The sequence below is a fragment of the Lutzomyia longipalpis genome, chromosome 4 (genome assembly GCF_024334085.1).
Source record: "Lutzomyia longipalpis isolate SR_M1_2022 chromosome 4, ASM2433408v1".
Classification (NCBI taxonomy): Eukaryota; Metazoa; Arthropoda; class Insecta; order Diptera; family Psychodidae; genus Lutzomyia; species Lutzomyia longipalpis.
The window spans coordinates 22,031,119-22,058,818 of NC_074710.1; the positions used below are offsets into that span (position 1 = coordinate 22,031,119).

The following is a 27,700-nucleotide window of genomic DNA, read 5'->3' on the forward strand; positions in this document are numbered from 1 at the left end:
ATTCCACCCATTGCCTGACAATCCCTTTCTAACGTTTGATGATTTTGAACGTTTAATGATGTTTTTTCTTTTTCTTTTAAAGTTTCTTTTCCGACGTAATTTTTCTAACGATAAACACTTAATTTAACATTTAATTTAACGTCAGACACTTTTTTACACAATTTTTTAAATATGTTTTTCCTTTATTTTCCAAATTTTAAGAATCTTTTCTAAATTGTGATTATTCTATAAAACGTTCGTCATTTTTTATCTTTAATATTTTTATTGCGTTTGAAAATTCATATTTTAAATTATTTTAACTAATTTTAAGCATAAAAGTATTTTCTTTTGTCTCCAAATGAAAAGATTTTTTTCTGAATTTTTACATTCCTTCCTAGCTCTTCTTTCCTTCGTAAAATTAGCTCTCATCTTCCTCTATCATGAAGGAAATAACTAAAATTATAATTTTCGTAACTTTCCCACATTTTAATGCAAAAATCTGCATCTGATGAGACAGAAATATCACTTTCTTAATGTTCTTGCAGGAAATTTTCCTCTGCCTCCTCCTGCCTTTTGGCATCCACATTGCACCACTTTAGCAATCCGGAGGATCTTCTTCGCGGAGGGCGTCGTGGCGTGAAAATTGCTGGACTGGAGCGTCGTGCGTGCTACTAAAAATACATTCGTGGCTTCCGAGGCGATCGCATCTTCGTTTTTTGGCCCCATCACACGCTATATAAAATGCTGGAGTCGTGCTCAAAGGCAGCTCAGTCAAGTCCGTTGCGTCGTCGCATTTGCACCGCCGAGTCTCGTCTAACACACTCTTGACAACAAAAAAGTCCCCAATCCTCTGGTACAGAGAGAACATTCAGTGATCTACCCAGTGTTGTGTGTTTAAGTGTTTTTTTCATTTAATTAATTTCTTTTCGCGAAAGGAGCTTTCCACGAATTTTCCGGCTTTCGCTGCACTTTGCACTTTTCTATTCTTCGTTACTAATTTAAAAAAGAAAATCAAAGATGAGGGAAATCGTTCACCTGCAGGCCGGTCAGTGTGGCAATCAGATTGGGGCAAAGGTGAGTGATTGCAGAGAAGTAAAATCAAAGCTCTTGTGGATATTATTGAGAGAGTTTTTTTTTCAAGTGAAAAAAGAGTTAATTGAGTGCTTTTTGTGCTTCTGAAATACTTATTCATTCACTTTAATCACACGGAGATAAGATAATTTTTGCCCATATTCACTGACTCACAAAAATTTTCGCGAAAATGTCTCAAAGACACGCACGGAAGACTATTTATTGCAGAAAAGTGGATTAAAAGTGTTGCCGGTGATTGTGAGGATTTTCCCAGAAAATTGCTGATTTTCCGGAAATTTCTCTGCTTGCAAGAGAAACTTAAATAATTTTTTTTCTTGAAGAATTTTCTTCTTTAAATTTTTTTCAGGAAAAGATTTTTCTTTTCCATGTTTTCCGGTGCATAAGCAAATATTCTTGGTGTTCTAAAGAACGTAAAGAACCCTGAAATGAGTTTTAGCATATAAAAAATTATAAAGAAAAATTTTAAATTATTCTTCAACCGTCTTTTTCATTCAAAAATTACCTTTTAATCAATTAATCACCTTCATCACCTCCTGGAAAGTTTCTTTATAAATTACTTTTCCTAAACTCTACAAGAACAATACAATTGAAGATTTTTTTTAATGTGAGGAAGACATAAAGCTTTCGTGCTATTTTTATGAAGAACGTGCTGTTCTTGCGAGACTAATTAAATTTTGCAAAATAAAACATTTTCACTTAATTGCCTAATTAGCAATTTTCTGGAGACAAAATGCTCCCTTCCTCATTAATGTGAAATAATTTTGTGTGACAGAACTTCCTGTAACAGATGTTTATTTGACAGAATTTTCTGTGACAGGTGTTTTTTTGACATGAGATTCCTTTGACAGATGCTTTTGTTTTACAACTCCTGACAAATATTTCTTTGACAGAACTTCCTGTGAAAGATGTTTCTTTGACAGGAACGGGCAGATGCTTTTTTTTACTAACTTCTGACAGAACTTCTAACTCTGTGACACAAGTTACTCTGACACATTTTCTTTGACAGAACTTTCATTGACAGATGATTTTTTATTAATCTCCTTTTGACAGATATTTTTTGACCGAACTTCCTGTGATATTACCTTTGAAAAACATAGTTTAGACAGACCTTTCTTTAATTAAACTTTTTCTGAAAGAAAATCTATGATTCAGATGAGGTTAGTATTTCTTTTATTAAACTTTCTGTGGCTGATTTTGCTAAACTTGTACTAAATTTCATCTGATAGATATTTCTTTGACAGAAATTCTTGTGTCAGAAATTGTCTGACAGATAACCCTATTCAGAGAATTTTTGTTACAAGAAATTCCTTTGATAAAATGTTTTCTGACATTTCCATTGTGAAATAATTCTGTAATAGAACTTCCTTTGACAGAATTATCTTTACCCGATAGTTTTAAAACAGAACTTCTGACAAAACTTAAAGAGAATTAGGTTTTTCAGAATTTTTTCTGACAGAAAATCTTCTAACGGGTGTTTTCGAGGAATTCTCTTTGACAAAACTTCCTGTGACAGATGTTTTTTTTTGACAGGAATTTTCTTTGGCAGATGATTTTGTTTTAAAACTCCTGACTTTGACAGAACTTTCTTGGATTAAAATACTCAGATTTCTGTGACAGAAGTTACTCTAAGCGATAAATTTTTGACAGAAGCTGTCTTAAACAGACAATTCTTTTTTTTAACCGCTTTTGACAGATGTTTCTTGATAAAACTTGTGATAGAACTTTCTTAAACCGAATCTTTTTTTTAAAGAGAATTTCTAACAAAGTTTTCAGAGAAAGATTTTTTGACGGTTTTTTTTGATAAAAATCTTTTAAGAATTATCTTTGGTAAAATTTATTTGACAGAACTTCGTTTTGACAGATCTTTGTTTTGACAGAACTTCGTTTTGACAGAAGTTCCTTTGACATAATTTTTATGAGTTTTCTCTGGCAGCAGTTTCCCTGTCAAAATTTTCTTCTGAAAGAATTTCCTAACATTTTAATAGAAAAATAATAAAAGATGACAAGAAACAGCCATTCTTTGATCAATTCGACGCACTTTTCCTTCAGAGAGGATTCCTCAATTCAATTGCAAAGAATCGTGCTACATAGCAAAGATGATTGCATTGTTCATCCCAAAATCCACCAATTGATCTCAATTGACCAAAATTGGCTGCCCTCCCCGGGCTTTGTGCTCATCCCAAAAATTATTTCTCCAAAAAGCACCAAAGAAATGGCCTTTTGTTACCCATCCTAATCGAATTACACGCAATATCTTGGAAAAATTAAATATTTGTCACGTCAATGCGAGCAAGAACTTACAGAGCAAATCGAACTCTGTTACGGCGAATGATTTGGAGTTTTTGACCTCATCGAAAAAAAAATGCTTCTCTCTGCCATTTCCATTTCTTCCTCTTTGCAATGTAATGTGCTATGTGAAGCAATAATAGCTAAAAAGAATTTCTCATTATTATTTTAAAAGCGATGTTAAATTTTATCGTATGTTGGAGAAATATGAGATGATGGAAGTTCCTGCAGCGCAAGAGGAAGTTTGCTGGCTCTTTTTTTCTTCTTCTCCATCATTCTTTATCTTAAGCGCGAGAGCAAATTCCATCCTCTTCAGCTTCAGTGCAATTGAAAGTTATGCCTTTTTTTGTTGCCAACCACTAAAAATCTTATCTAAATAGTTGGTGAGTTCTTTAGTTCGGCCCAGTGAAGGGATAACAGTACAGTGGGGGAAATGTTAGCGCAATAACAAAATTGAGCATTAATTTGTTTTTTTTTTCAAATCAATTCTATCAATAGAATTGAGTTGAGGCTAAAATTTTGATCTTTTCTGTAACTGACTCTTATTTGACACAGGAGAAAGAGACGAAAAAATAAATTAGAGGAGAAAGGGGCAAAAAAAATCACGTAAAGGTATGGAAAAAGCTAAAAATATTATATTTCCCAAACATATACATAAAAGCTTCTCAGATCATTTTGTATCTAGATAGGAAATATGATATTTTTTTTAAACCCTTTAGTTACGTTTTTGCCCCGTTCTCCCCTATTGTTCTTTCTTGATACATATTAAATTCAGGAAAAATCTTATTTGGAAGTTTCTTTTTTTTAATTGCGAAATTTAATTATAATTTTAACATATTAGTTTTTAAAAGCATTTATAAAAATAATTTTTAAAATATTTTTTTAAATTTTCATAATATTCACAAAATATCTAGGAGCGTAGCAAGAAATCTATTCAAATATATGTTTTGAGTATCTTTTTTTTTAATTAAATGTCGGATAAAATGAATTAAAAAAAAAGTTTGACATTTCATTACTAACGTTTGACAGTTTTTCTGTATTTTCAAAATGGACACCAATACGTCCTTTAAAATGGCTGTCTTCTGCCTTCTAATCATTATCATTATAATTATTATGAAAGATCATAATGTTGCAGTTCTTATTTGTTATTGAGCATCTATTTTTATGCAAAGATTCATTCAAGCTCATCAGCGGCCATTTTGAAAATTCAAATTTTTCACTGTTTTTCTTATAAAAAAAAATGGGTAGTTTAAATTCAAATATCTAGCACAAAATAACTTACTTAATCATGAAATTATTAAAATTATGAATTTTGGGACTATCTTTGTGAATCTATGCCATATTGTCACGAAAGGGTTAAGAATCTCGGCAAATCTCTATAAAATCCTTTTGCAATTAAGCATGAAATTCAAAAATAACGGCATATAAAATTCTTCTACAGATCTCAAAGATATAAAATCATGCATTAGACACACTTCTGTGCTCTCTCATTTCCCGCAAGTGCCTGTAATTGTAGAATTGCACACTCGACGTAGCCCATAGTTGCGTGCAATTATATATTTTCGTTTGGGAGATAATTGAAAGAAAAAGCGTCGTTTTTTGTGTGTGTTCTCCTTCCTTCTTGTCTTTTGAACCATATTCACCGTCATAAATTCATAAAAAAAAATAAATTCAGCTCCATAGTTCACTGACCCAGTAAGCAAAAATTACCGGAAAAAATATAAAAGAAATTTCCAGCCAAAAATTCAAACCAAAAAGGAGGGGGAAAGGCTCAATAAATCATCACACGTTCGACAGGTGAAGTCACGAAGTTATGTTCTTTTTTGCAAATTTGATCATTTTCGATTGAATATAAAAAATCTTCAATTCATTGGAGCACATCAGAGAATTTCACGTTCGCAGTTTCCTCTTTCCATAAGCTCTCTCATTTTTTAATTTTTTAATTTAAGAAAAAAATAATTCCTCATTCGTGTGACATGAAAATTTACATGCTTCTCTGGAGAGAAGAAGGTTCCCTTTTTAACCTCACACAAATAATTGCACTTAATTTTCTTAATCCATACACCAAACTAACAATCCAAATTGACTTGTTTCTCTTGGCTCAATTTTTTCCTCCTCCTCCTTCTTGCTTCTTCATCTGGTCCGTCGCGTCACAGACTTTTGGAGCTCATGATTTGGTTCTCTGGAGAAATACATTTCAACAATTTTTTTCTCTCAATTTCGTGGGAGATATTAAGAACAAATATTTACACGAGCTCTAGCAGACTGTTATCATTATGCCTTCTTTGGCAGCATCATATAAAGAAAATTCCCTCGCGCACAGACTCTCCGCCACAGGCACTCAATTGGAAAAGACCCACCAAATTGTAATTGTTTAGAGCGACGTTCTTTTGGGGCTGTGAGAAAAAGATAAATACATGCAATAATCCTCGATTAAAATGTTCAAAAATAAACGATATGGAAGCAAAAGGAAGAAAAACTGGATTCAAATTTGATGATTTTTTGAATTGGATTTAACCCTTTTATGACCATTTTTTTGTCTCCTTAAATCGAATGTTTTTCTTTTAATAAATGATTGTTTCTTTTCTTTCCTTACAAGTCGTCAGTTATAAGATTTTTTGTATTCTGGGAAAAATCTTAAAAGATTTTGACATTTTATTTATTTCTTTAATTGATTTTTTGAAGGAAAATCACTTATCCAGACACTATTAAAGATCTTAAAGATCTTTCTGATTGTTGTCTGGAACAACAATATTTTTTTATAGAACAAAAATAAAAAGATTTTTAAAAAATATCAAATGTCAAAATCTTACAGCAGCTTTTAAGTTGTAAGAAAAGAAAATTAAAAGTTATATTAACATCCAAATTACTAAACGAGTTAAAGCGGTTAAAGCTTTAATGGATTACTGTTAAGGACGTTAAAAAGGAACTAAAATAACGAATTTTGAGTCAAAACTAATGTAGATAGTGGCTGAAATTCATTACTTAATCTGACTAAAGTTTATCAAGAATTAAGCCTAAAGAATGACTTGATTAATCAAAGGATGAATGAAACTAGGAATACGTTTTTTTTTAAACAAGGCTAAAATTGATTTTAACTAGGCCTTAGTTTTATAAGCTAGGCCTAAGACTTTTAAACTTTTGACTTAAGTTTTTTTTAAATTTATATCTAAGTATTCTAAGTTAGCTAGATCTAAGTTTTGCTAGCTAGGACTAAGTTTTTTAAGCGGACCTAGATTTTAAAGCTAATCTAAAGCCTGACCTTATTTTTTTAAGCTAGATCTGGGTTTATTTACCCTGGCCTCAACAAGGCTAAAATTGATTTTAACTAGGCCTTAGTTTTATAAGCTAGGCCTAAGACTTTTAAACTTTTGACTTAAGTTTTTTTTTAAATTTAGATCTAAAATCTAAATATTCTAATATCTAAATATTATATATATTATATATAAATATTATATAAAGTTAACTAGATCTAAGTTTTGCTAGCTAGGACTAAGTTTTTTTAAACGGACCTAGATTTTAAGGCTAATCTAAAGCCTAGCCTTAAATTTTTAAGCTAGATCTGGGTTTATTTAACCTGGCCTCAGGTTTAAAGCTAGACTTAAATTATTTAAGATCAGGCTTTAAAAGTTTTAAAGTTAGATTAGGTTGAATTTGAATGCGTTTTTGGATGAAAATTGTTAGTCTAGAGGCTGTATGGCCATTGAAATTACGTCCAGTCTGGAAAAATATAAGAAGAAGAAGATTGTAGGAATTCAGATTAATCTTTCGTAAAAATTAGATGTTTTTTTGGGTCTCAATTAGTTATTTGAGTGTGGTTTAAAAACTTTTTGAGTTCTGCTATGTAGTTTTTGAGTTGAAATTAATTTTATTCGTGTCAAAATTATTAAAAATTCAACATAATTGAATGTGATCCAATGATTCTTCAAAGGGTTAAAATGAAAATAATTTCAAATGTTATAAATGTTAATAGATCTGGCAGAAAATTCAATCTTTTGGCTGCGGAATCCTCCTCTTTTATCTACAACAAACATTTTCAACTCGATGTATCTTTTAAAATAATGACAAAACGCATTACTTCTCCTCCTTTTTCTCATTTTGTACATTCCAAAGACATTTTCTTGTGCGAGAAAAAGTGTCTGGATGTGCAAAGTAAAAAGGGTTCCCCTTGTGTGTGATACATAAATAGATAATGTTGAATGTTGATGAACCCCAACAAGGCAGCAATCCTCAATTTCTTGGCTTGCAAACTCGTAGATATTTTACTCAATAAATTCTACGGACTGGATTAACCCAAGTGGTTGGGGATTTTGAGAGAGGCTCGCGAGAAAAAAAAGAAAAGATTTTGAGGGTCAAGGCGACAACAAGTCATAAATATTATCTCTTTGTGTTCAAATAAAAAAAAAACTTTTCCAGAAAATGAAAGCTTCTCAATCTTTTTTGGTGCTCTGATTATTTAGCAGTCTTTTGTCTCAGCCCATAGACTTTTTGGGCGCAGACATTTTCTTCTATATAGGTATTATATTCACTGACGCATGCGACCTTTTTTCACGCATTTCTCTCCATAAAAATAAGCGGAGGGAAATGTAAATCAATTGCACATTTTACACTCCGTTTTCTCAAGCATTTTCATTCTTTTTTGTATTTTTTTTGATTGAGCGAAATAAATGACACCATTCTCTGAATAAATATTCAATTTTGTTGCCATATTTCCCTCTTTTATTCTTCATGCTAAAATGACACGAGGAGGAGATTGAGGAAGATGGTAATCGTTGTGTGTGAGATTTATTGGGAGAAAACTCTCAATTTTTGCTTAATTAGTCTTGAGAAAATGGCCATGAGACGCGAAAGAAACCTTCATTGATAATCTACATGAATTAATTACTTTTTTTAAACATTCTCATGGATTTTTGGGGATTTCTAGAGAAAGATTTCAATGAAATAAATCAAATTATTTGAGTTTCTTCCCTTGTGCGGTTGGCTGCATTGTTGGCACTTGCAGCTATCTTCACTCAACACTGTTGCCAATTAATCTGGCGCCATTTTCGAAATAAATTCTTTTAGCATACAAATTGAGACATATTAAGCCAATAGAATGAGTAAGAAAAAGTCATTCTACCATAAAACACATTGAGTTATTTTAATGTGTCTCTTTTGGGTAAAAAAAATAAAAAACAACACGATCATGAAGTTCAATTCGGATCTTTCTTCACCATCACACTGGAAACATGACAAAAGTTTGCCTCTTAAAGCAATCAAGAACTTTATGTTGTACAATGATTTCCCCTCGATTTCTCAGAACGATGATTCACTTTCGGGGCAATGTTTTGACATGCATGCTCTTCAGGCAATTTCCTCTCTGTTTTTTCTTTATTTATTTATTCCTCTTTTTTGTGTCTTATTCCTATTTCCTCCACATAGAGAACATCTTTGTGTTGACTCAATGCTGCCTATGCGATGATAAAGTTTGTGATAAAGGTTTTTTTTGCACAAGAATATTGCACAGATTTCATGGGAAATGCCAAGAAATTCTTTCTACAACAAGTCATTTTCTGGCCATTTTCCTCGCAGCATAAAAAGAGCATTTTATGTCTCTCAAAGCATGAATCAGAATTCTTGAAAGCAGAAAGTGAGCTCGTCGTAGAATTGGTGCAATTATCAGTCAGATTGAGCCGTGACGAAATGGACAGTGGAAGAAGACAAAAAAAAGAGAGAACTTCCTCGATCATTCATGATGAAAATTATATATTGGAGCCCCACCGTGATTTTCCCTTTTTGCGCCATCATTCCCAAATGGTCACAACCATGCAAATGCTGCGCTAAACATCGTCAAACAGAAATAGTTAGTCTCAATGGGATGAAATGTCGGGGCTAGAAATAAACTCTCCAGTGTCTTCATGTGCACATTTCTTTGGGTTTGTGATGTCTAATTTTGAGCAACATCAAGAGGGTAATCATTGAGTGGAAATTAATACAGAATGAATCCAAATTATTGATAGTTAATATTAATTAAAAAATAATATTAGGGACCTTGCAAAAGAACGCTGTAAGCAGAGAGAGCCATGATAATTTTATCCAAAATTCGAAATTTGAGGTTATGTTTTCAGCATAACTGGAAATAGATAATAAGAATTACAAAGAATAGAAAGGTTAGAAAGATTCATTAGGTACATAAGCTTGCTCTTGCGTTTTTATGTGGGTTTTTTACACTTCTGTAATGTAAATTAATTGCCAATATGTGTTCACGTGGGGAACATAACCTCAAGTATTTTTCTTAGTTAATAAATAAAGATGAAGATAATAAACGTTTAAATTTACTGAGCTTACGAGTTATTATGTATCTTTAAGCTCTGTAAGAGATAAAGTGATTAAACTTCATTGTCAATTGGTTATCGCTTAAAATATACATAACCGACATAACCTAAAATATTTTATTTGTTTAAAAAAGTTTGATAAAAACTCATGTAAAAATAATTTTCTGCTCTAATTTTGTTTCAGTGTAATATTCCAGTTAATTTCTATAAAACATGTTTCATATTAAATCCTCATAATCTCTTAACCCTGATTGGTTTAAGTTTTTAAGATCATCAGATTATTCGCCAATATTTCGATAATTCGCCAATATTTGGATTATTCTAAAATATAACCGGATAATTCACTAAAATAAATCAAATTATTCGACAGACAAGCACCCTTTATCTCAATTTGTATTTCTTGCATAAAACAATATTCATTCAATATTTTTTAATTGATCAATTTTAGTGTATTGGCAGAATATTCGAGGAAATAATCGATTGAAGCAAAAGAGCATTTGCTCTATGCAAAATATTGCAAAATATTTTTTTTTCATTATGGGCGTGGCTTCTGCATTTTTGGGAAATTCTATTCTAAGATTTTCTTCATCAACGACACAAAAAGATTTTATTAATTCAACAGGTTCAACGCCATTAGTTGACTTGAATTAATCGTTTTATCTAACGATAAAATTAAAAAACTTTAAAACAATGTTTTACTTAGAGAGTCTTTATTTTTAATCATTTTTATTCAACTATCAGATGACATTTTGATTTTTCTATGAGATTTTCTTCAAGGCATTAAATTGTTAGGAAGTCAATAACGCAAAGAAAAATCATTTCTTGGCACATCTCTGCAAGTAGGTTTTTCCTTCTCGATGACATACCTCTTGGAATGCACAATCGCGTTGCACGATGATTGAAACAGACGCACAAGGCAGAAATAGAGAAGAAGAATAATTTCACCGCATAAGAAATTTGGTGAGAAGAGACATGAAAATATTCTTGCACAAGGCACAAAAATTGAAACACGATCCACCTATTTTGGGGGGGTTTCACGTCGCACATCAAGAAGATACACTTTCGGCGGAAATTGTGACAAATTTTTCGATGATGAAACCCTACAGGACATGCAGAAAGGGGCTCCAAAAAAAAGACGTTGATGAACATGCGACGGAAATAGAGAAGATAGACTTTCTATTCCCATCATCATGTTCCACCTGTGTGTCTCACTGAGGAGACATTTGAACGTCTTCGCTCTGGTAACACATGAGGGGCTCATACGCAGGAAGTTAATGCAGTTAGAAGAAACGGAAGTCATTGATTTTTTGGTGGACATCCGCGCGCAAAATTTCGCCTGAAGAAATTACCGCAGGAGGTCGACTCTTTTGCATTTTTATTGCTCTCTCAGAAACATTTCCCATTCAAACGATCGCGCGCATAACATCTCAATTTGGAGGGTCTCCCATACCGCATATATTGCCGATGGCCCCCACAGGAAAAGACACTCTTGTGTGGCGATAGAATCGCGTGAAATTTATTTAAATGAGATCGTATATTTTGGAGAAATTAGTAACACTTTTCTTTTTATTTCAAACTTCTTCTCTCTATACCGCAAGATTGGCATTTTAGGATCGTTTTTTTTCTGTAAATAATATAAATTCCATTTACTGGAAAATCAAAGGGAAATCTTCCATGATTTCATCTCTTTCTCAATAAAAAATCAATTAAATATTATGCTGCACTCTTTCCGCCCTATGATCTTTTTTTATGGAGAAAACTCTCAAAGAGCAGCAGCAGCAAAAAATTCCAATAAATTTTATTGAGACACTTTTAATTCTCGCGTGCCCTATAAAAAGAAATACCACTAAATCCCCTCAGAGAGCTGTTAAAGTATCTTTTCCTTTTTTTTTGTTCTTAGCCACGAGATGTGAAAAAACTGTCTCCATAATTAAATCATCAAGAGTTGAGAAGAAATCTTGTAAATTTTCTAATTAAAACTTTGTCTCTTTTTTTTTTCTTCATCAATGAATTTCCGTCCAGTTCTGGGAGATCATCTCTGAAGAGCATGGAATTGACTCTACTGGAATCTATCACGGGGACAGTGATCTGCAGCTGGAGCGAGTTAGTGTGTACTACAATGAAGCTTCAGGTGAGCTTAATTTAAGGGGTTGCATACCCTTTTATTTCAAGTCGAGAGAAATCTTTTTTAATAAATTAATTTTCATGTTAACACTGGAGGACAAAACTGGCATATTTCTGCCAATTCAAATTTTAAAATATTGTAGAATAAAATTAACCCTTTAAGGTTTTTTGGGTCATACGCTGACCCAAACGTAAAACATTTTATTTTTTCAATTATTTATAAATGTAATTGTTTTTCCATGTTAGAAATGCATCAAATTCACGCATAAGGGGTCAAAGAAGACGTTCTGAGTGAGAAAAGTCCTCTAAAAAAATTCATAGAATAAAAATCGCGATAAAAGAGCGCATGTTTCAATGTTTTTATGTTTCACGTTGGACGTTAAAGGGTTAAACTCTTCATGATAAAATCTACTTCTTTGTGTAGAAGACTTCTATTTCTTCAAGTCCATTAGAAGAAAATTTGGAAAAATGTTTTCTTTTTGAGAGAAAATTAAGTTCAAAATTTGAGGTTAGAGTTTTTGATCCATCCAAATGTTTAAAAAACACATAAAATTATGTGAGAGAAAAAGATTTTCAAACGTTTTAAGAAGAATTTCAAATTTAAGAAAAAATATGCCAATCATTACAAATGTCAAACGATTAAACTAATGTCAAAAGTCAGAATTCAAACGTTAAAAAAACAGTTTGACGTTAGAATATAAAGGTTAGAAAATAACTGTCAATCGCTAGAAGAAGCTTTAAAGATTAGAGATGAAAAGTCAAAGGCTAAAAGAAGTGACAAAATCTAGAAAAGACATGTCAAACGTTAGAATGGCATAAACAAACTGTCAAAAAGTGATCATGAACGATGATTCTAACCTCAAAACTTTAAGCTTAATTTTCTCTTACAAAGAAAATGTTTTCCAAGTTTTCTTTCGACAAGCTTGAATTAATTGAAATTACCTAAACACAGACGGAGAATTCATTGCAAAATATTAAATAGATTTTGAATCTCTGACAATTTAAAAACATCGAATTGGTCACGGTGGCCTGCAAAGTCCTCCAGGGTTAATATGGTTTTTAGTAACCTAACTCTTGATCAACTTCGACTTTTAATTGTCCCTCTTAGTGTTTTTTGAATTAACGTATTTGTTTAATTTGAGTAGATTTTTATTCAATTTTCTTTTATTTTCTCATATCTCTGTTAACCCTTTTGTGCATATCGGATCATTCGTTTGGGATTATAGAATTCTTCTAAATTTTTTTTTTGTTAATATTTAATCAATCTTTTAGAAAGAGAAATTTCATGTAATCATTAAATCATCAACAGAATAAAGATCATGATAAAAATTCAATATTAAAATTATCCGTTAAAGGGTTAATTTAGGGGTTAATCATTGCTAAAAAGAGATGTCAATTAATTAAAAAAAAATAAATTTTCTTGCAGCCGTTACACGCATGTCGGGTGGCAAGTATGTGCCACGTGCCATTCTGCTTGATCTCGAACCCGGTACCATGGAGGCCGTAAGGTCAGGTGCCTACGGGAAGCTCTTCAGACCCGACAATTTTGTCTTTGGACAATCCGGGGCTGGAAATAACTGGGCCAAGGGACACTACACTGAAGGGGCTGAGCTCGTTGATGCCGTTCTGGATGTTGTGCGGAAGGAATGCGAAAATTGCGACTGCCTTCAGGGATTCCAGCTCACTCACTCACTCGGCGGTGGCACTGGGTCTGGCATGGGGACGCTGCTCATCTCAAAGATTAGGTAATATTTCTGCGGGTTTGTGTCAGCAGGTGTTGCCGATGGAATGCCAATAAGCCCCCAGCGTGATGCATTAGGAATATTGATTTGGGTTCTTTTGAATGAATGAGAATTCTTTGTCCAGATTTGATGAAGTGACCGTTTAGAATGATTGACATGTCACATGGTAATCTATTGTCTGTGATTTTAAGAAAATTCTAAACTCTTCATTTACATTTTAAATGGGCATTGCTCAAGTCAAAGAACTCGCTAAATATTTTGGGAATTTTGTGTTTCCAAGTGAGGATTTAAAGGGAAATTAAAAGAAATCGTTATTAACCGTTTGTTGTTGAAATTTGAAAAAACGTTCAAGCCATTAAATAAAGATGGCTGCTTGGCTTGATCGATTTAGAACAAAATCAGGTTAAAATGATTGTTTTTCTGTTCAAAATAACTATGCATCGAGGCTCCATCCTATAAAGGAGCAGTTTTTAGGATTGATCAGCCAATGAGAGTTCTTCTTTAGAACATTTCATTCTAAGAATCTTACTTAGAAGTAACATAACCTCGTTTTTCACTCTTATCTTCCAGGGAGGAGTACCCTGACCGAATTATGAACACGTACTCAGTGGTTCCCTCACCTAAAGTCTCCGACACAGTAGTTGAACCCTACAATGCTACTCTCTCCATTCATCAGCTGGTTGAGAATACGGACGAAACGTACTGCATTGACAACGAAGCCTTGTACGATATCTGCTTCCGCACCCTCAAGGTCCCCAATCCCAGCTACGGGGACCTCAATCATTTGGTCTCACTCACAATGAGCGGCGTGACGACGTGCCTGCGCTTCCCGGGTCAGCTGAATGCTGATCTGCGTAAGTTGGCCGTGAATATGGTGCCGTTCCCGCGACTTCACTTCTTCATGCCCGGCTTTGCTCCACTCACATCGCGTGGTTCGCAGCAGTATCGCGCCCTCACCGTACCCGAGCTCACGCAGCAGATGTTCGACGCCAAGAACATGATGGCCGCTTGCGATCCACGCCATGGGCGCTACCTCACCGTGGCAGCCGTCTTCCGTGGACGTATGTCCATGAAGGAGGTGGATGAGCAGATGTTGGCTGTGCAGAATAAGAACAGCAGCTACTTTGTCGAATGGATTCCGAACAACGTGAAGACGGCTGTTTGCGATATTCCACCCAAAGGACTCAAAATGTCATCCACCTTCATTGGAAACACAACCGCCATTCAGGAGCTGTTCAAGCGAATCTCCGAACAGTTCTCCGCCATGTTCAGGCGTAAGGCCTTCCTGCATTGGTACACGGGTGAAGGTATGGACGAAATGGAGTTCACAGAAGCTGAGAGCAATATGAATGACTTGGTATCCGAATACCAACAGTACCAGGAGGCAACAGCTGAAGATGAATTTGAGCAGGATGAAGCAGCCGATGAGATTGAAGGGGAATGCGTCTAAAATCGCAACCAATGTGCATTTTTTATACTCCCAAAAAACACTTAATTTGTAATTTTTTTTAAAAAAAAATAATTCATAGCCTCTAAGCTCTCCTAAAATGCTCCCACGCATTTATCCTGCCCCCAAAGCTGCACTAACTTATTCGCCAGCTAATCTCATTAATTCTGCCAACATTTATTTATGCCCGAAAGTCATCTAACGTCTTTTCCAAAAAAAAAAAGGATTTCGTGTGTGCATTTAATGTATAAGGATATTTTTTGTATTAAAAAAAAATTAATAATAGAATCGTTGTTTCTGCACAATTCACGCAATAAATTGTCGCAATGAGACATCAGCATCACCCAAAGAATGATTTTTTTTGTTTCGTTTTCATGTTTAATTATGTAAAGTCTTTTTCTGAGAAAAGAGAACTCTTGTAATCATCTAAAAGTGAAATAAATTTTTGATAGAGACTTTCTAAATGATTTTTTTCCATTTTTTGGTGGTTTATTGGATCGATCTAGATTTTTTCTAATGAATTTTTAGATAATTTTCAACATGGACAGACCCTTTAGCGTTCACGTGAAACATTGAAACATGCGCTCTTCTTATCACGATATTTATTCTGTGGATGCTGTGGAAAGGACGTTTTTCAGTCAAAACGTCTTCTTTGACCTCTTTTGGGTGAATTTGATGCATTTATAACTTGGAAAAGCTGAATTAAATTGAATTATTTATAAAAATTTGGAAAAATAAAATGTTTCACGTTTGTTTCAACATATGACCCAATGGACGCGAAAGCTTTAAATTGTCAAGTGGCGCTGTTAAGCAATTTTGACATAACCTCATTTTGGACCTCAAATGTTATGTTAAAGGACGTACCTTTTGAAGAGATTGATAAAAACCAGTTGAAATGGACTGTATTTTGTGTAAAGGCCTTCTCTGATCATCGACTGTCCAACATACTTTTTGAATAGGTCATCAATTAATGATTGTGAAATTCTTCGTCTCTCCGGTGAGTATTTAAAGGCACCAACCTGCAAGTATAGGTTTTTATTAAATCTATAGACCTAAACATATAAACTGGCAATCCCCATATAAAATGTATGAGACTGAGCGTTCCACTCAAAGTACCACGTAACGGTATTTTTTTTCAAATATTCCTCGCTGTGACTGAAGCGCCATGAGTGGTGATTCCGAAAAAACTTAATTTTGCGTCGTGTGCGACTACATGGCTGTTGTTATCCCTATTTTCTGGGAAGTGAATTCCAAAAGATGCCCCGAAGGGAAGTATTTAACGAATCGTCACAGTGAAGGACACCGCGATTTGCGTTACAGGCCGAGAAGACGCGACAGCGTCCATAATTCTCTAGTACGCCATATGCCGAGAGGGCGTGAGAGCGTACGTGATCAGGACGAACGTCACAGGCCGAGGGGGCGTGATGTACGTCGCACGCCAGAGCGTCGAATTGTTCGTCGTGCTCAATTAAGCGTTCCAGAACGACGCAAATTTCAACGTACGCCGTCGATCGATGCAGTGAAACATCATGCGCCGTACTCTGGAACCTCGCACAACGATACATCGCAGCTCTGAGCGCCACCATTCAAGAGGACGCAGTCCAATAGGGCGCGTCCAATATTCATTTGCAATGGGCTGTGTTTTTAATATTAAATTACCCTCACTTTAAGTACATCAGTTTTGTTCTCTCCCTTTTTTTGAATTCTGCTGTTCTTGGTGCTCTTGGATGTTGCTCCTTCAGCTGCTCGACTCGAAGTAAAGTTCCTTTGCTATGGGATCAGGGCTCGTATTATGTAACTCTCCGAGTGCTGGGAGGCCCATAAGAACTGTACAGCCACCCAGCACTCGGAGAGTTTACATAATACGGGCCCAGATGAAAAATATGAGTTGATATTTTCTTCAAGATTGCAGTGAAAGTTTCAATGACAAAAATAAATCCAAGTTCTGATGACAGAATTCTCAAGATATTTTTTTAGTATCGGGTCATCTTATATTTACGCAAAATGCTTTTCCATACATTTCAATTTTTTCATGGATTTTTGAGGTTAAAATTCTGCGTAAATATAAAGAAAAAAAAGAAAGAAAGGACACTTTGGTGGGAACGGGGCAAAATAATGCTTCGATACCGAACCTTAGATGTATCCCATTTCAACAAAATCAACAACCGATTCTTTTATGAAATCCGTTGAAACTATATTATAGATTTGCGCGGAAATCAAGTAAAAACTTTTTTGCGGGTGTTCAAAAAGTTCCAAACGATTCAATTCTTATATCCGTTCATTCATGCTTATCTGGTGATGCATTGCTCTGGTATAAGTGATGTGGAGCTATCAAATCTTGGAGAGAATTTTCTTCGGCTATTAGGGAAACTTTCGGTAGATTGGATAGCGATGAGGAAATTCGGAAGAGAATTGAAGATCGGAAATAACAAGAGGAAAAAGGAATGGGTGAATTTTTTTCCTGATGAGAGCTTTGTGTCGAGAATTGGGGAATCAACTTGGGGATCATCGAAGTTCAATTTTGATGCGACAATTTTCGTTGTTTATTGTTGAATCTCAAGCTAGATTTAACCTCTTCTCTTAAAGACCAATGGGACGTTTTAAGCCAAAACTAGTACAGAACAATGACTTTAATTTATGGTTCTTGAACATTTTAAGATTATAAAAGGACTTTCAAAAGGATTCACAGGATCAGGAAAGGCGAAAAACTAAAGACTTCAAAGTTGGGATTTTTGGCCAAAGATATTTTATTTGAGCTCAAACGAACATCTAAAAATTATTTTTACATTATTCTACCTGCTGGATTCCTCATAGTCCTTAAGGGGTTAAATCCTAACTGAGACTTAAATTTAAAAAAAAATTTCATGACTGGATAAATCATTATTTATTAACAAAAATATTTTGTAAATTTTTCATCAATAAAATCTAATTAATTATCTTCCTTTTTCCAGCTTTTTTTTTCATTTTTCTTCTACAGGATCATTCTGGATGAAAGTAGGAGGAACAATTTTATTTAATTTTTGAAAATCATTATCAGGACCTCCTTTAACAGTCAAATCAGCATACTGCTTAATCATGTCATCAATAAACTTTCTGATATGTCGCTCATTTAGACTTATGTAGACACTTGGTAAATCACGTGGAGGACACTGAAAACGGTTGGAAGCTATTCCCAATCCTGTTGTACTATTATTCGTCACTAGAGGGGATCCACTTTCTTGGGAGCAAGGTACTGTCCAATTTGCAGCAATGCAGTACATCCTACGTTGGGAAAATAAGACGATTTTATTTGGAAGAATTTGTTAAATTATTTTTGATATTGTTCTGTGCTAAAGCTCTTTGGCAACTCTCGATAAACTTATCAAAGACTCACTGAGCTTTTCATCGAGTGAACAGAGCGAGCTTTTCTTTGATATTGGAGCTAATAAAAGTCTTATAAGTACCTTGTTGGATGAATTATTCGCTTTCCTATGTACATTTTTTGACATTCCTTGACATCCATTAAATTTTTATGGATTACTTGAAGACTTTCCTCCCCAGTTCCATTCCGCTCACAATGTCCCCAGGTTGCAATTTTCACTGGAGTTCCAGTGGGAATTGGACGGAATGGCCAGTTTAGTAGGAGCATTGGCTTTATTGTCTCATTGAAAGCAATTCTCTCAAAAATAAGCACAGCAATGTCATAATCTCCCGTCCTTGGGTTGAAATGGGGATGTTTAATTGCTTGAGTAATGTGGATACCTTCATCAGGGGAAGGATGAGTTTTTCCCACAGATAAATCCATCTAAATGAAGAAATTGAAAATTAAAAAGTAATTTTTGTGATAAGAAACAAATTCTTTGCATAAGATCTTTACCAAAATATAGGATTTATCTTGAATACAAAAAGCAGGAGTAACAGCCAAGTATCTGGTTATGATGGTTGCAGAGCAAATAAATTCGTGATTGTAGTAAAGGGCAGCGGTGAAAGGAAATTCCTTAATATCTGCATCATAGCATTCACTATTACTACCACTGTTGTCACTACCCCAATCATTGTCACCATCATAATCCTTAGAGGAAAATTCAGCTCCCACGTTAGCCCATCCTCCAAAATTAACAACACAACAGAAGACAATTAAAAGGAAAGCCTTCATTTTCTTTTCTTTTTCAGTAACTTTTCACGAGAACTGCAATGGCTTTCCTTTGTTCTTTGTGCTTTTATAGCAAAACTGAGAAACTTCCAAGAATTTCCTCACTAAGATAACTCAAAGGCACATGTACTGGTGATTTATGGGGTAAAATAGATTTATTTACAGCGGAATTTTCATCAAGAATTTACAACGTATTGAGAATAATTTTTTAATAGGTTTTAGGGGTTAGTAACCACGAAGAAATTGGCATTAATAATATCACGCACCTACTGTCGGCTGTTAAAGATCAGTTTCTATTTGGTTTCAGCTGTATTTAATATTAGGCAAATTATATTTTAAATTTAAGCTCTTCTTGTGACCATTTCTTAAATATTCGAGGGGTCTTTATCGGGGTTTAGGTGTCATAACAACTATTCGTAGTGAACGTGGCCTAATTCGGCACTCAAAGGTTCGCACAGAATGAGAAAAAAATTATATAAAATAAAAAGCAATATTCTTAATTTAGTACAATTTTAAAGCTCATTTAATGCTTATTTTACTCTCATAACTTTCTATATTCAACATTTTATCAGTTTTAAATAATAGCTGATTGAAAAAGGCCTTAAAAGGTCCGAAATGGGCCACGTTCCCCTAATTATTTCGAGAAAATTAACAATACTCGAAATAAATTTAAAAAAAAACTGATTTAGATAGGAAGAAAATTAGCTAAAAAATGCAAGAAAAAGTACCATATTAAATTAATATTATATTACATAAACTACAAATTATGTATTTTAAAAACTACAACAGTTATAAAAATATTAGCTCTAAGAGTTCTATCTTCTCTTTTATTTGCTCAATTTAGCATATTTTTAAATCGTTCTAATTGTCGTTTTTTTTTATAACAAAGGCTACATTGTAAAAACGGCTAAGTCGGCTAACTTGGTATGGGCTCAGAACCGACTTAGCCGTTTTTACAATGTAGCCCTCGATAAGTAAAAAAACGATTTTTTGGTTCCAGAAAACAGTCAGAAAGATCTTTAACGAGCCCTGGAAAAGTAGTTTTCCTTAAAAAATCCGATTAAAGAAACAAATAAAGGGATCGATTCTGATTTAAATCTTTTCTTTTCTTACAGTTCATTAATTATAAGATTTTTGAAATTATGGAAAAATTTTAATAGGATTTTGACATTTCATTTCTATCTTTTATCGGATTTTTGAAGGAAGATTACTTTTTCAGGTCTCTTCAGAGTTCTTTCTGACTATTTTCCTGAACAACTTATAACTACTTCTCAGAAAAAAAAAAGATTTTTATGAGAATCTACCCCTTTTATCAAATTGTAGCCTTTTTTAAGACCTTTCCAAAACTAGTCAAGAAATATCTGAGTGTCTCGTAGCACCTGATATATATTACTACTTTAATCTATCTTATTTAGTAGTTGACTTTCACAGAAGAAGTTTGAATTGTCGAAATTTCAATTCACGTGGAGAAGAAATTCAGCAACACCTCCTCAGAATATTTCTTTCCATTTAAACAAACTTTTTCAAAGCTTTCAAGTTCCACGACATTCCACAATAATCGTTAAGCTTTTACGATCCACAGAATGTGTGAAAGCTCTTTGATATTCCCTAAACAACCCGGCGCCTCCATCAGCTGCAATGGAGCCGCCTGGTTGTTGCAAGACTGTGAGTCATGAATCATGCGCGAGATCGCCAAGATCGTTGGAAGATCGCTGAATTCGTGCTTTGGAGATGGTTTCACTATGCTTCTGTTTTAATGTATTTGTGGCATTACTATATAGCAAAAATACTGCCTCTTTGGAGCCATTATGTGTGCTGGTTATATAATAATAAATGAGAAGTTTCACTTTCGAATTAAATGCATGAAAAAATATGATCGCGACCTACTGGATGAATTCTGCATTTTAATTTTTTTTTTATTTCTCGCTTCGTGTTTTTTTTGGGGGGATTTTTTTTTCGGGTCTTTTTTTTAGGAAGCTCACATGGAGGATCAGAGTGAATAAATTTGGTGAGTGTTTTGTGGGTGAGATCAGTGAATGATTGATGTGGTGTGATGAGAGCAATTAGAGAGAGATTTATAAGACACCCACTAGAAAGATGATCTTTATAATAATTTTCACCGCATCTCTCAGGGTGGATCATCCGCGATCGCGTGTGCAGAAGAAGAAGAAGCTTGATCATAAGTTGAGGGAGTGCCGACTTTTTTCTTCTGTATACTCTCCGTCATTTTAGGCATCTTCTCAATCAATCTTCCACCCACTCTGTGGAGGGATTTTGGGGCGTCCGGTTTGAAGTGATTTGCGCGATCGTCTTCCACAACATACATGTGATCGCGTACGATCAAATGAAAAAAAAAATCATCCATGGATGATCTTCTTTGTCCCGCATTGTGAGTTTTTCACTGCACACAGTTCATTATATGTGTGGTATATTGGCAATAAACCGGCTCGGCTGGGGTACACACGTGTTAGAAAAACATCCACGATCGCGAGTGTGTGATGGCGAAGAAAAGGCAAAGACTGGAGCTTGGCGGGGATTCACTGACCCACTTTCTTCGAGCGGCATCGTGCCTCGGTGTCTCTTTTATCCATCTCTCATACTCCATACCAATAATAAATGCTCCTCTATACTTCTTCATTCAACACACTTCCCTAGGCAAGAGGGAACTATGCATTTTATACTAAAAAAAATATTTATTTAAAAAAAAAAACACGAAGCTTTTCCCATAAAAAAGAACTCAATAGCATCATAATATCATTCTCTCATATTGCACCAAATTTTATGTATAAACATATGCCCTCAAGATCGCTTTCGATGGCAGACTAATTAATGTTTCATTTTTTATTTTTCTGTGCCATAGATGCGAGAACTCCTGTGCGAATGGTGCTCAGTGAAAATTCTCACAAAGACCATAAAAGAGGAGAATTATTTGCAAATGTGATTTGTGAAATGATCATTCATCTAAAGCATTTCTCATGGGATCATGCTCTGCGTCTGTTTTTGGGGGCAGAAAAGAGACGTCGCACCTTATGCAATGGCGCCATTTCACACGAAAAGGAAAATATACGCGAACAAACACCTCCTACCTACAATTTCATTTTCATTGTGGAGACTTCTTTTTTTTTCGCCATCATCTGTGCCATTTTCTGGAGGAAAAATTGGATTAAATTAAGGACAAAAAGTGGTAAATTCAAGCCGAAAAGTTGTAAAATCAAGCCGAAATGTGGGAAATACAAGCCTAAAAGTAAAATAAATATTTTTTTTAACCCTAAAAACAGAGTCTACAACTTCAAAAAGCTTTTTAAAAAATAATTAATGAAAGCCTGATTTCAAAAATATGTATAAACTTCAAGGGAAAAATTGAAAATTCTTATTTTTTGCATTTGAAACTTCCCTTTGGTACATATCGATCAGGCTCATCGACGAACCTGCGGGTACGGGATGACCCAAAAATCCATTCAGATTTGCTCTAAAATCAACAGGAGAGCCAGAAAATGCGAAAAACTGTTTTTAGCCAAAAATATGTCTAAACTTCAAGGTAAAAATTGAAAATTCTTATTTTTTGCATTTGAAAGTTCCCTTTGGCACATATGGATCAGGCTCATCGACAAACCTGCGGGTACGGGATGACCCAAAAATCCATTCAGATTAGCTCTAAAATCAACAGGAGAACCAGAAATTTAAATTCACTTTTTTAGCCCCGATCTCTCCTAAACACCCAAATTAATATTTTTTCCATATTTTTAACGAAAATAAAAATTTTATTCAAATACCAAATATTACTTAACCTCTTCAGATCCTAAAAAAAAGCTTTATTATGTCTTTTTAATTTGAGAAATAAATGATCCTCAGACTACGAATAATTTTCCAAAGAGAAAAATAAATAAATAGAAAATAATTATTTTGCAATTTTGCAAAGTTCCATAACTCCGTTCGTATCGATGATGGCTTTTTCATGCCAACGATCCCTTGTGATGCATTTAAAATTGCGCGATCATTAGTGATCGTGTGATCCTCCGTAGACAATGATATATTAACGCCTAAATGTGTTATTTTCAATAAAATTACGTGCAATTTTTTCATTCAGAAAAAGGTTGAAAAAAAAAACAATAAAGTGATCGTGTCTCCCTGGAGCTCTCTTTGAAAAATTATTATTAACAATATTGGATGCAATATTGCATTTATAAGTATGAAAATTATCTAATATACAAAATTGTACAATTTCTCACACAATTAACCCATATTTCAAATAAATAATTTACCAGTGAAGAGGGAAAAAACGAAGAGAAGCTATTCCCCCACAATTTTGCTCATTTTTCCAGTCAATCTGCTGAATTTGTTTCAAATGAAATGGAAAATGAAAAGCCAGAAAAATACTCTTTTTCTCTTTTTTTCCGAGTTTGTTTTTCTTCACAAATGTAATTCAATGAATTTAATTAGTTTATTTGCCTTTTTATTTGTTCCTTTACTTTGTATTTTCTTTCATTTATAATTCTCGACCCAAAAAAGCGCGCGTATTTCAAATGAAAAATGCATTTGTACTGGATTTTAGTACTAAATGGGGACTTTTTTCATGTCTGACGATCCTCAATTTGCACACAAAATTTACTTTGAAAAATGTTTGAGGAAAAAAAAGAAGAAGAAAGAAAATTGAGAACAGTAAGGAGTATTATGTGATCGCGCGATCGCGAGAGCGTGATCGAGCGCCCAACTGACACACTGACACACTGTTTTGCTTAGGGTTTTGCCATTCAACAGTGCAAAAGAGCTGAAGATGAAAAATCGCCGTTGATCATGAGAGTTTTGCCTTCACTTTCGTGCCATCGTAAGAGATGTTTTGACTTCACTCTCCCCGCGCCGTGAATACATAATTTCACCGCAGTGAAAGAAAAATCGTGAAAGAGGCTAACATCATCGCATCGTTGTCGTAGTCAAAGCCAACCAGTTGTTAGATAATCCAAAAAACCATCAGCCGAAGACAACGGGGACAAAAAGTGCATAATGCGCGGGAAAAGACGAAGAGGAGACGCGAATAAAATGGCAAAAGAGCTTCGAAAGGAATGCCACAAATATGCTTTTGAATGTGAATTATACCTAAAATTGAATTAAACTAAAGCTTTTTGAGATGTAAATTAAATATATTTTAAACTTTTGTTCCTCAGGACTAAAAAGATATTTTTATGCTAGAATTTAGTCTTATTCTAGGCTTGAACTTCGTCTTTTTTGGGCTTAAATTTAGTAAATTTAGCATGATTAGGGGTGAAATTACTATTCAGTTTGAATTCAGTCCTTCTGAGGCTCGAATTAAGTATTTTTTTTAGGCTTTTGCTCCTCAATCTTACCAGTTTTAAGGCTAAAATTAAATATTTTGGTTTCTTTGGCAAAATAATCGGAATATTATCGAATAATAGCGAATATTTCCGAAGATTTGAATAATTTCAATCAAATAAACACCCCATACAAATCTATTATTTGACATTTCTAACGTTCTACGTTTCTGTCATTTGACATTTCTTGTCTAACATTTCACATCTCTCTACGAGCGTTGACGTTTATTCAAAATTTAAATCTTGTATTGGGCCTTAATTCAGCAACCAAGAAACTCTAGAAATCTTGCAAATTTCAAGGGATACTTGGTGACTGAATGTTTGATCCAATGTTTGACCCAATGTTTGATCTGTAAAGTTTGTCATTTGTCTTTTAACGTTGACATTTATTGCATCGTTTGAAATATTTTTTAACGTTAGACATTTCTCTGCTAGACTGTGATATATGTTCTAATATTTCAACATGTTTTTTTTCGATAATTTAACGTTTGATATATTTTATTAACGTTAAAAAATTTGATTTTTAAATTTTTATTACCTGTGTCAATTTTTACTTAAAAGTGAATTGTTTTTCAAACCTAAACTTTTAGAGTGTTCAGACACTCAAAAGTCCTTATTAATTGCGTCACTCAGGAGAAAACATAAAAAAACTATTTTTCATTAGAATTAATTAGGAAATGTGTGGGAAAAATTATCCTAAAAATGTAGAAACAACGCACCTATTTAAAAGTTTTGTTTGTTTAAAAATATTTTGAAAAATGTTTTGACGCAAAAAACCATTTTTTAATTAAAAAATATTTCTATGAGAGGAATTTTAAATAATATTCGTCTAAGAATAGTTTCTAATTAGCTTAAAAAAAAACTTTTCTCTACATTCTCGATCACAGGAAGATTCTTTATATTAATAAACTTCAAGACCATTCTTTGGTTTTCTTTCTTTTTCTTTTGCTCGATCCAATCATCAAATTTTGCTGGGAAATATCCGAAAATTGCTGAATCATTTTTAACGTCGTTGAGATCTCTTTCCGATCGTTTTTTGTTGTTGTTGTCTTCTGTGGCAAACTATGCGATCGTGGTGCGATATGCAATGAGAGAAGTACCTCAAACTCCACAATGTTGGAGAACCACATAAAACGACATCATGAAAGTGAAATCAACGATTGCAAAATGACGAAAAAAACACCGCATATAGAAGAGGCACATGAAGAAAAAAAGTATTTTCAAACACACAACACTAACCTAGTGATCACCATGTGATCGTGCACATACGATCGTGTCTGTGAACCACCGCGAAGACTTTCACTTTTTATGTATCCATACACCGCGAGTCGTTCACACAGTGACCGTATTTCATACAAGGAGGATAGGAGCGTTCTCATACACAGAGTCGCGATCGAGCGATCGTGAGCTTTTTATTTATGTACATTACACTCCGAGAGCAATTGTCTCCTATTCAGCCGAGTGTCTTGTTGTATAGTTTATTTATTTATTTTTTTGCTGTTGCTGTTCTTCTCTTCCACCTCCGCGTGTCACTCAATATCGTGATTTTGATTTTTGATGATTCCACGATCACTTATTTTCTATATAATATACTGGAATTGATCGCGAAGAAACTAAATTTAAAAAAAAAGAATAAGTAAAAACACATTGAGGAATTAATTAATTTCTAATACTCAATCGGTCTTGTCTTAATGAAGTTGGCAACTATTTGCCAAGTGGAAGAACAAAAAAAAAGAGGCGATCGTACGCGAAAAAGAAGCCGCGATCCTCAATGCAGCGATCAAGTTGTTTTGCATTTGTAATTAAAGTGCGACAATAGGGAAATTTTTTCGTCTAATTAATTTTCAATTTATTTATTTTATTTCCTCCTGTGAGAAGTCAGAATTTGTATTTATTTATGCAAATCGCGATCACGACTCCAAACTAGGTCAGTGATCGTAGGAAGTGTTATGACGTTTGGGTTGTTGGCGCGATCTTTTTTTTTTCTTCTTACTTTTGCCATTTTGTATATTTTACCTCCACACTCACACACTTAATGCAATTTTCATTAAATGTTGTATATAATATTCGCTATGTATGTAGACAATCCAGGTGGCAGCACTGGCAAAGATCGCGATCATTGCGGTTAATGATTATGTTTTAGAAAATCATAAGTGCCATTTAATTGTCCTAAATTATATGTCGATTACATAAAATGTCTACGATGGAATGGTTTGAAAAAAAAAAAACATTTCCATTGAACGTAGTGTGGTGGTTTGTATACAAAATAATATTATATTATAAAACTTAAACGAATGAAAAAAAACAACAATATAATTGTTGAACACATGTAAAAGGTCTTTGACTACAATTTTTCCCACTCCCGCAATTTTCTCGGCTATATTAGACTTTTTCTCTCCCGCATATTCCACTTCGTGCTGAACTTTTTTTCCTCCTTAAAGCAAATCTGTATGACCAACAAATAAATTTGTACCTTTTAATTACTGAGGCTGGTAGAACACAGAATTAAAATTTTATCTCGCGATCACGTAACAAACGCGCCGTTTGGTATTTTAGTAGCATTTTAGATCTTTTTTGTATCTTTCCTATACCAGCCTCCTTGTAGTCAAAGGAGGTCGCGCGGTTTCCAGGAATTCTCGTAAATTCAGCGATCATACGGTGATCGACAGCTACGATCACGGAGTGATCGCGGGCAATGTAGTTTTGAGCATTTTTTTATTTCTTGTGTGTATCAATAAAACAACCTTTTTGCACAGGCAATGAGTTGTACAAGTAATATTGCAATAAAAATACTTCTACGATTGATTTTATTGTACAATTTAAATAAATTTACATGATCATGATTGCATCGGGTAATGCAGAAGGTTTCAAATGACTGCAAGAATACAAAGAATTTCTGCAGAGAACTAAAATGTGTGGGAAAAGGTAGGGAAGTAATATTTCAGAGCATTTTTTTTAATGTTTAATTTAAAATATAAGAAAACTTTGAATGTATTTAAAATTTAAAAAATAATAAATATATTCCAGTTCAAGAAAATAATTTTTCTCACCAATATTATTTTCAGAGTGGTGCTTATAGCTTTGTCAGATCTGGGATTTAAGCTTAGACTTACCTTTAAAACTTTCTAAAAAAATTGTCCAATTGACGGCTCATGTAAAATTGTATAAAATTGATTAAAAAACTGCTAGAATTTGCATCTTGATCATCAACTTGGTAGAGCTTAGATTCAATCTTCATTTGTGTATGTTAATTATTG

At 33.9% G+C, this 27,700-nt stretch overlaps 2 protein-coding genes across 2 annotated transcripts; one reads left to right on the top strand and one right to left on the bottom strand.

Annotated features, from left to right (window-relative positions):
- Positions 1-658: 658 nt before the first annotated feature.
- LOC129794914 (tubulin beta-3 chain) lies at positions 659-15,448 on the top strand. Its single transcript, XM_055835849.1, has 4 exons — positions 659-1,053; positions 11,694-11,802; positions 13,222-13,540; positions 14,108-15,448. The coding sequence occupies exons 1-4, from the start codon at positions 997-999 to the stop codon at positions 14,985-14,987; spliced, it is 1,365 nt and encodes a 454-aa protein (XP_055691824.1). The 5' UTR covers positions 659-996; the 3' UTR covers positions 14,988-15,448.
- Positions 15,449-17,844: 2,396 nt separating this feature from the next.
- Positions 17,845-19,159, bottom strand: LOC129794929 (trypsin 5G1-like). Its single transcript, XM_055835869.1, has 3 exons — positions 18,841-19,159; positions 18,428-18,768; positions 17,845-18,245 (listed from the first exon to the last, which is right to left on the bottom strand). Exons 1-3 carry the CDS (start codon positions 19,117-19,119, stop codon positions 17,945-17,947), a joined length of 921 nt encoding a protein of 306 aa, XP_055691844.1. The 5' UTR covers positions 19,120-19,159; the 3' UTR covers positions 17,845-17,944.
- Between the last annotated feature and the right edge of the window lie 8,541 nt (positions 19,160-27,700).

Excerpts from the sequence above, each read along its gene's own strand:
- LOC129794914 (XM_055835849.1), top strand. The coding sequence starts at position 997 with ATGAGGGAAATCGTTCACCTGCAGGCCGGTCAGTGTGGCAATCAGATT. Across the intron at positions 11,803-13,221 it reads GTACTACAATGAAGCTTCAG|CCGTTACACGCATGTCGGGT; the intron begins GTGAGCTTAATT and ends ATTTTCTTGCAG. Across the intron at positions 13,541-14,107 it reads CTGCTCATCTCAAAGATTAG|GGAGGAGTACCCTGACCGAA; the intron begins GTAATATTTCTG and ends CTTATCTTCCAG.
- LOC129794929 (XM_055835869.1), bottom strand. The coding sequence starts at position 19,119 with ATGAAGGCTTTCCTTTTAATTGTCTTCTGTTGTGTTGTTAATTTTGGA. Across the intron at positions 18,769-18,840 it reads AAGATAAATCCTATATTTTG|ATGGATTTATCTGTGGGAAA; the intron begins GTAAAGATCTTA and ends TTCTTCATTTAG. Across the intron at positions 18,246-18,427 it reads CGAATAATTCATCCAACAAG|GATGTACTGCATTGCTGCAA; the intron begins GTACTTATAAGA and ends TTCCCAACGTAG.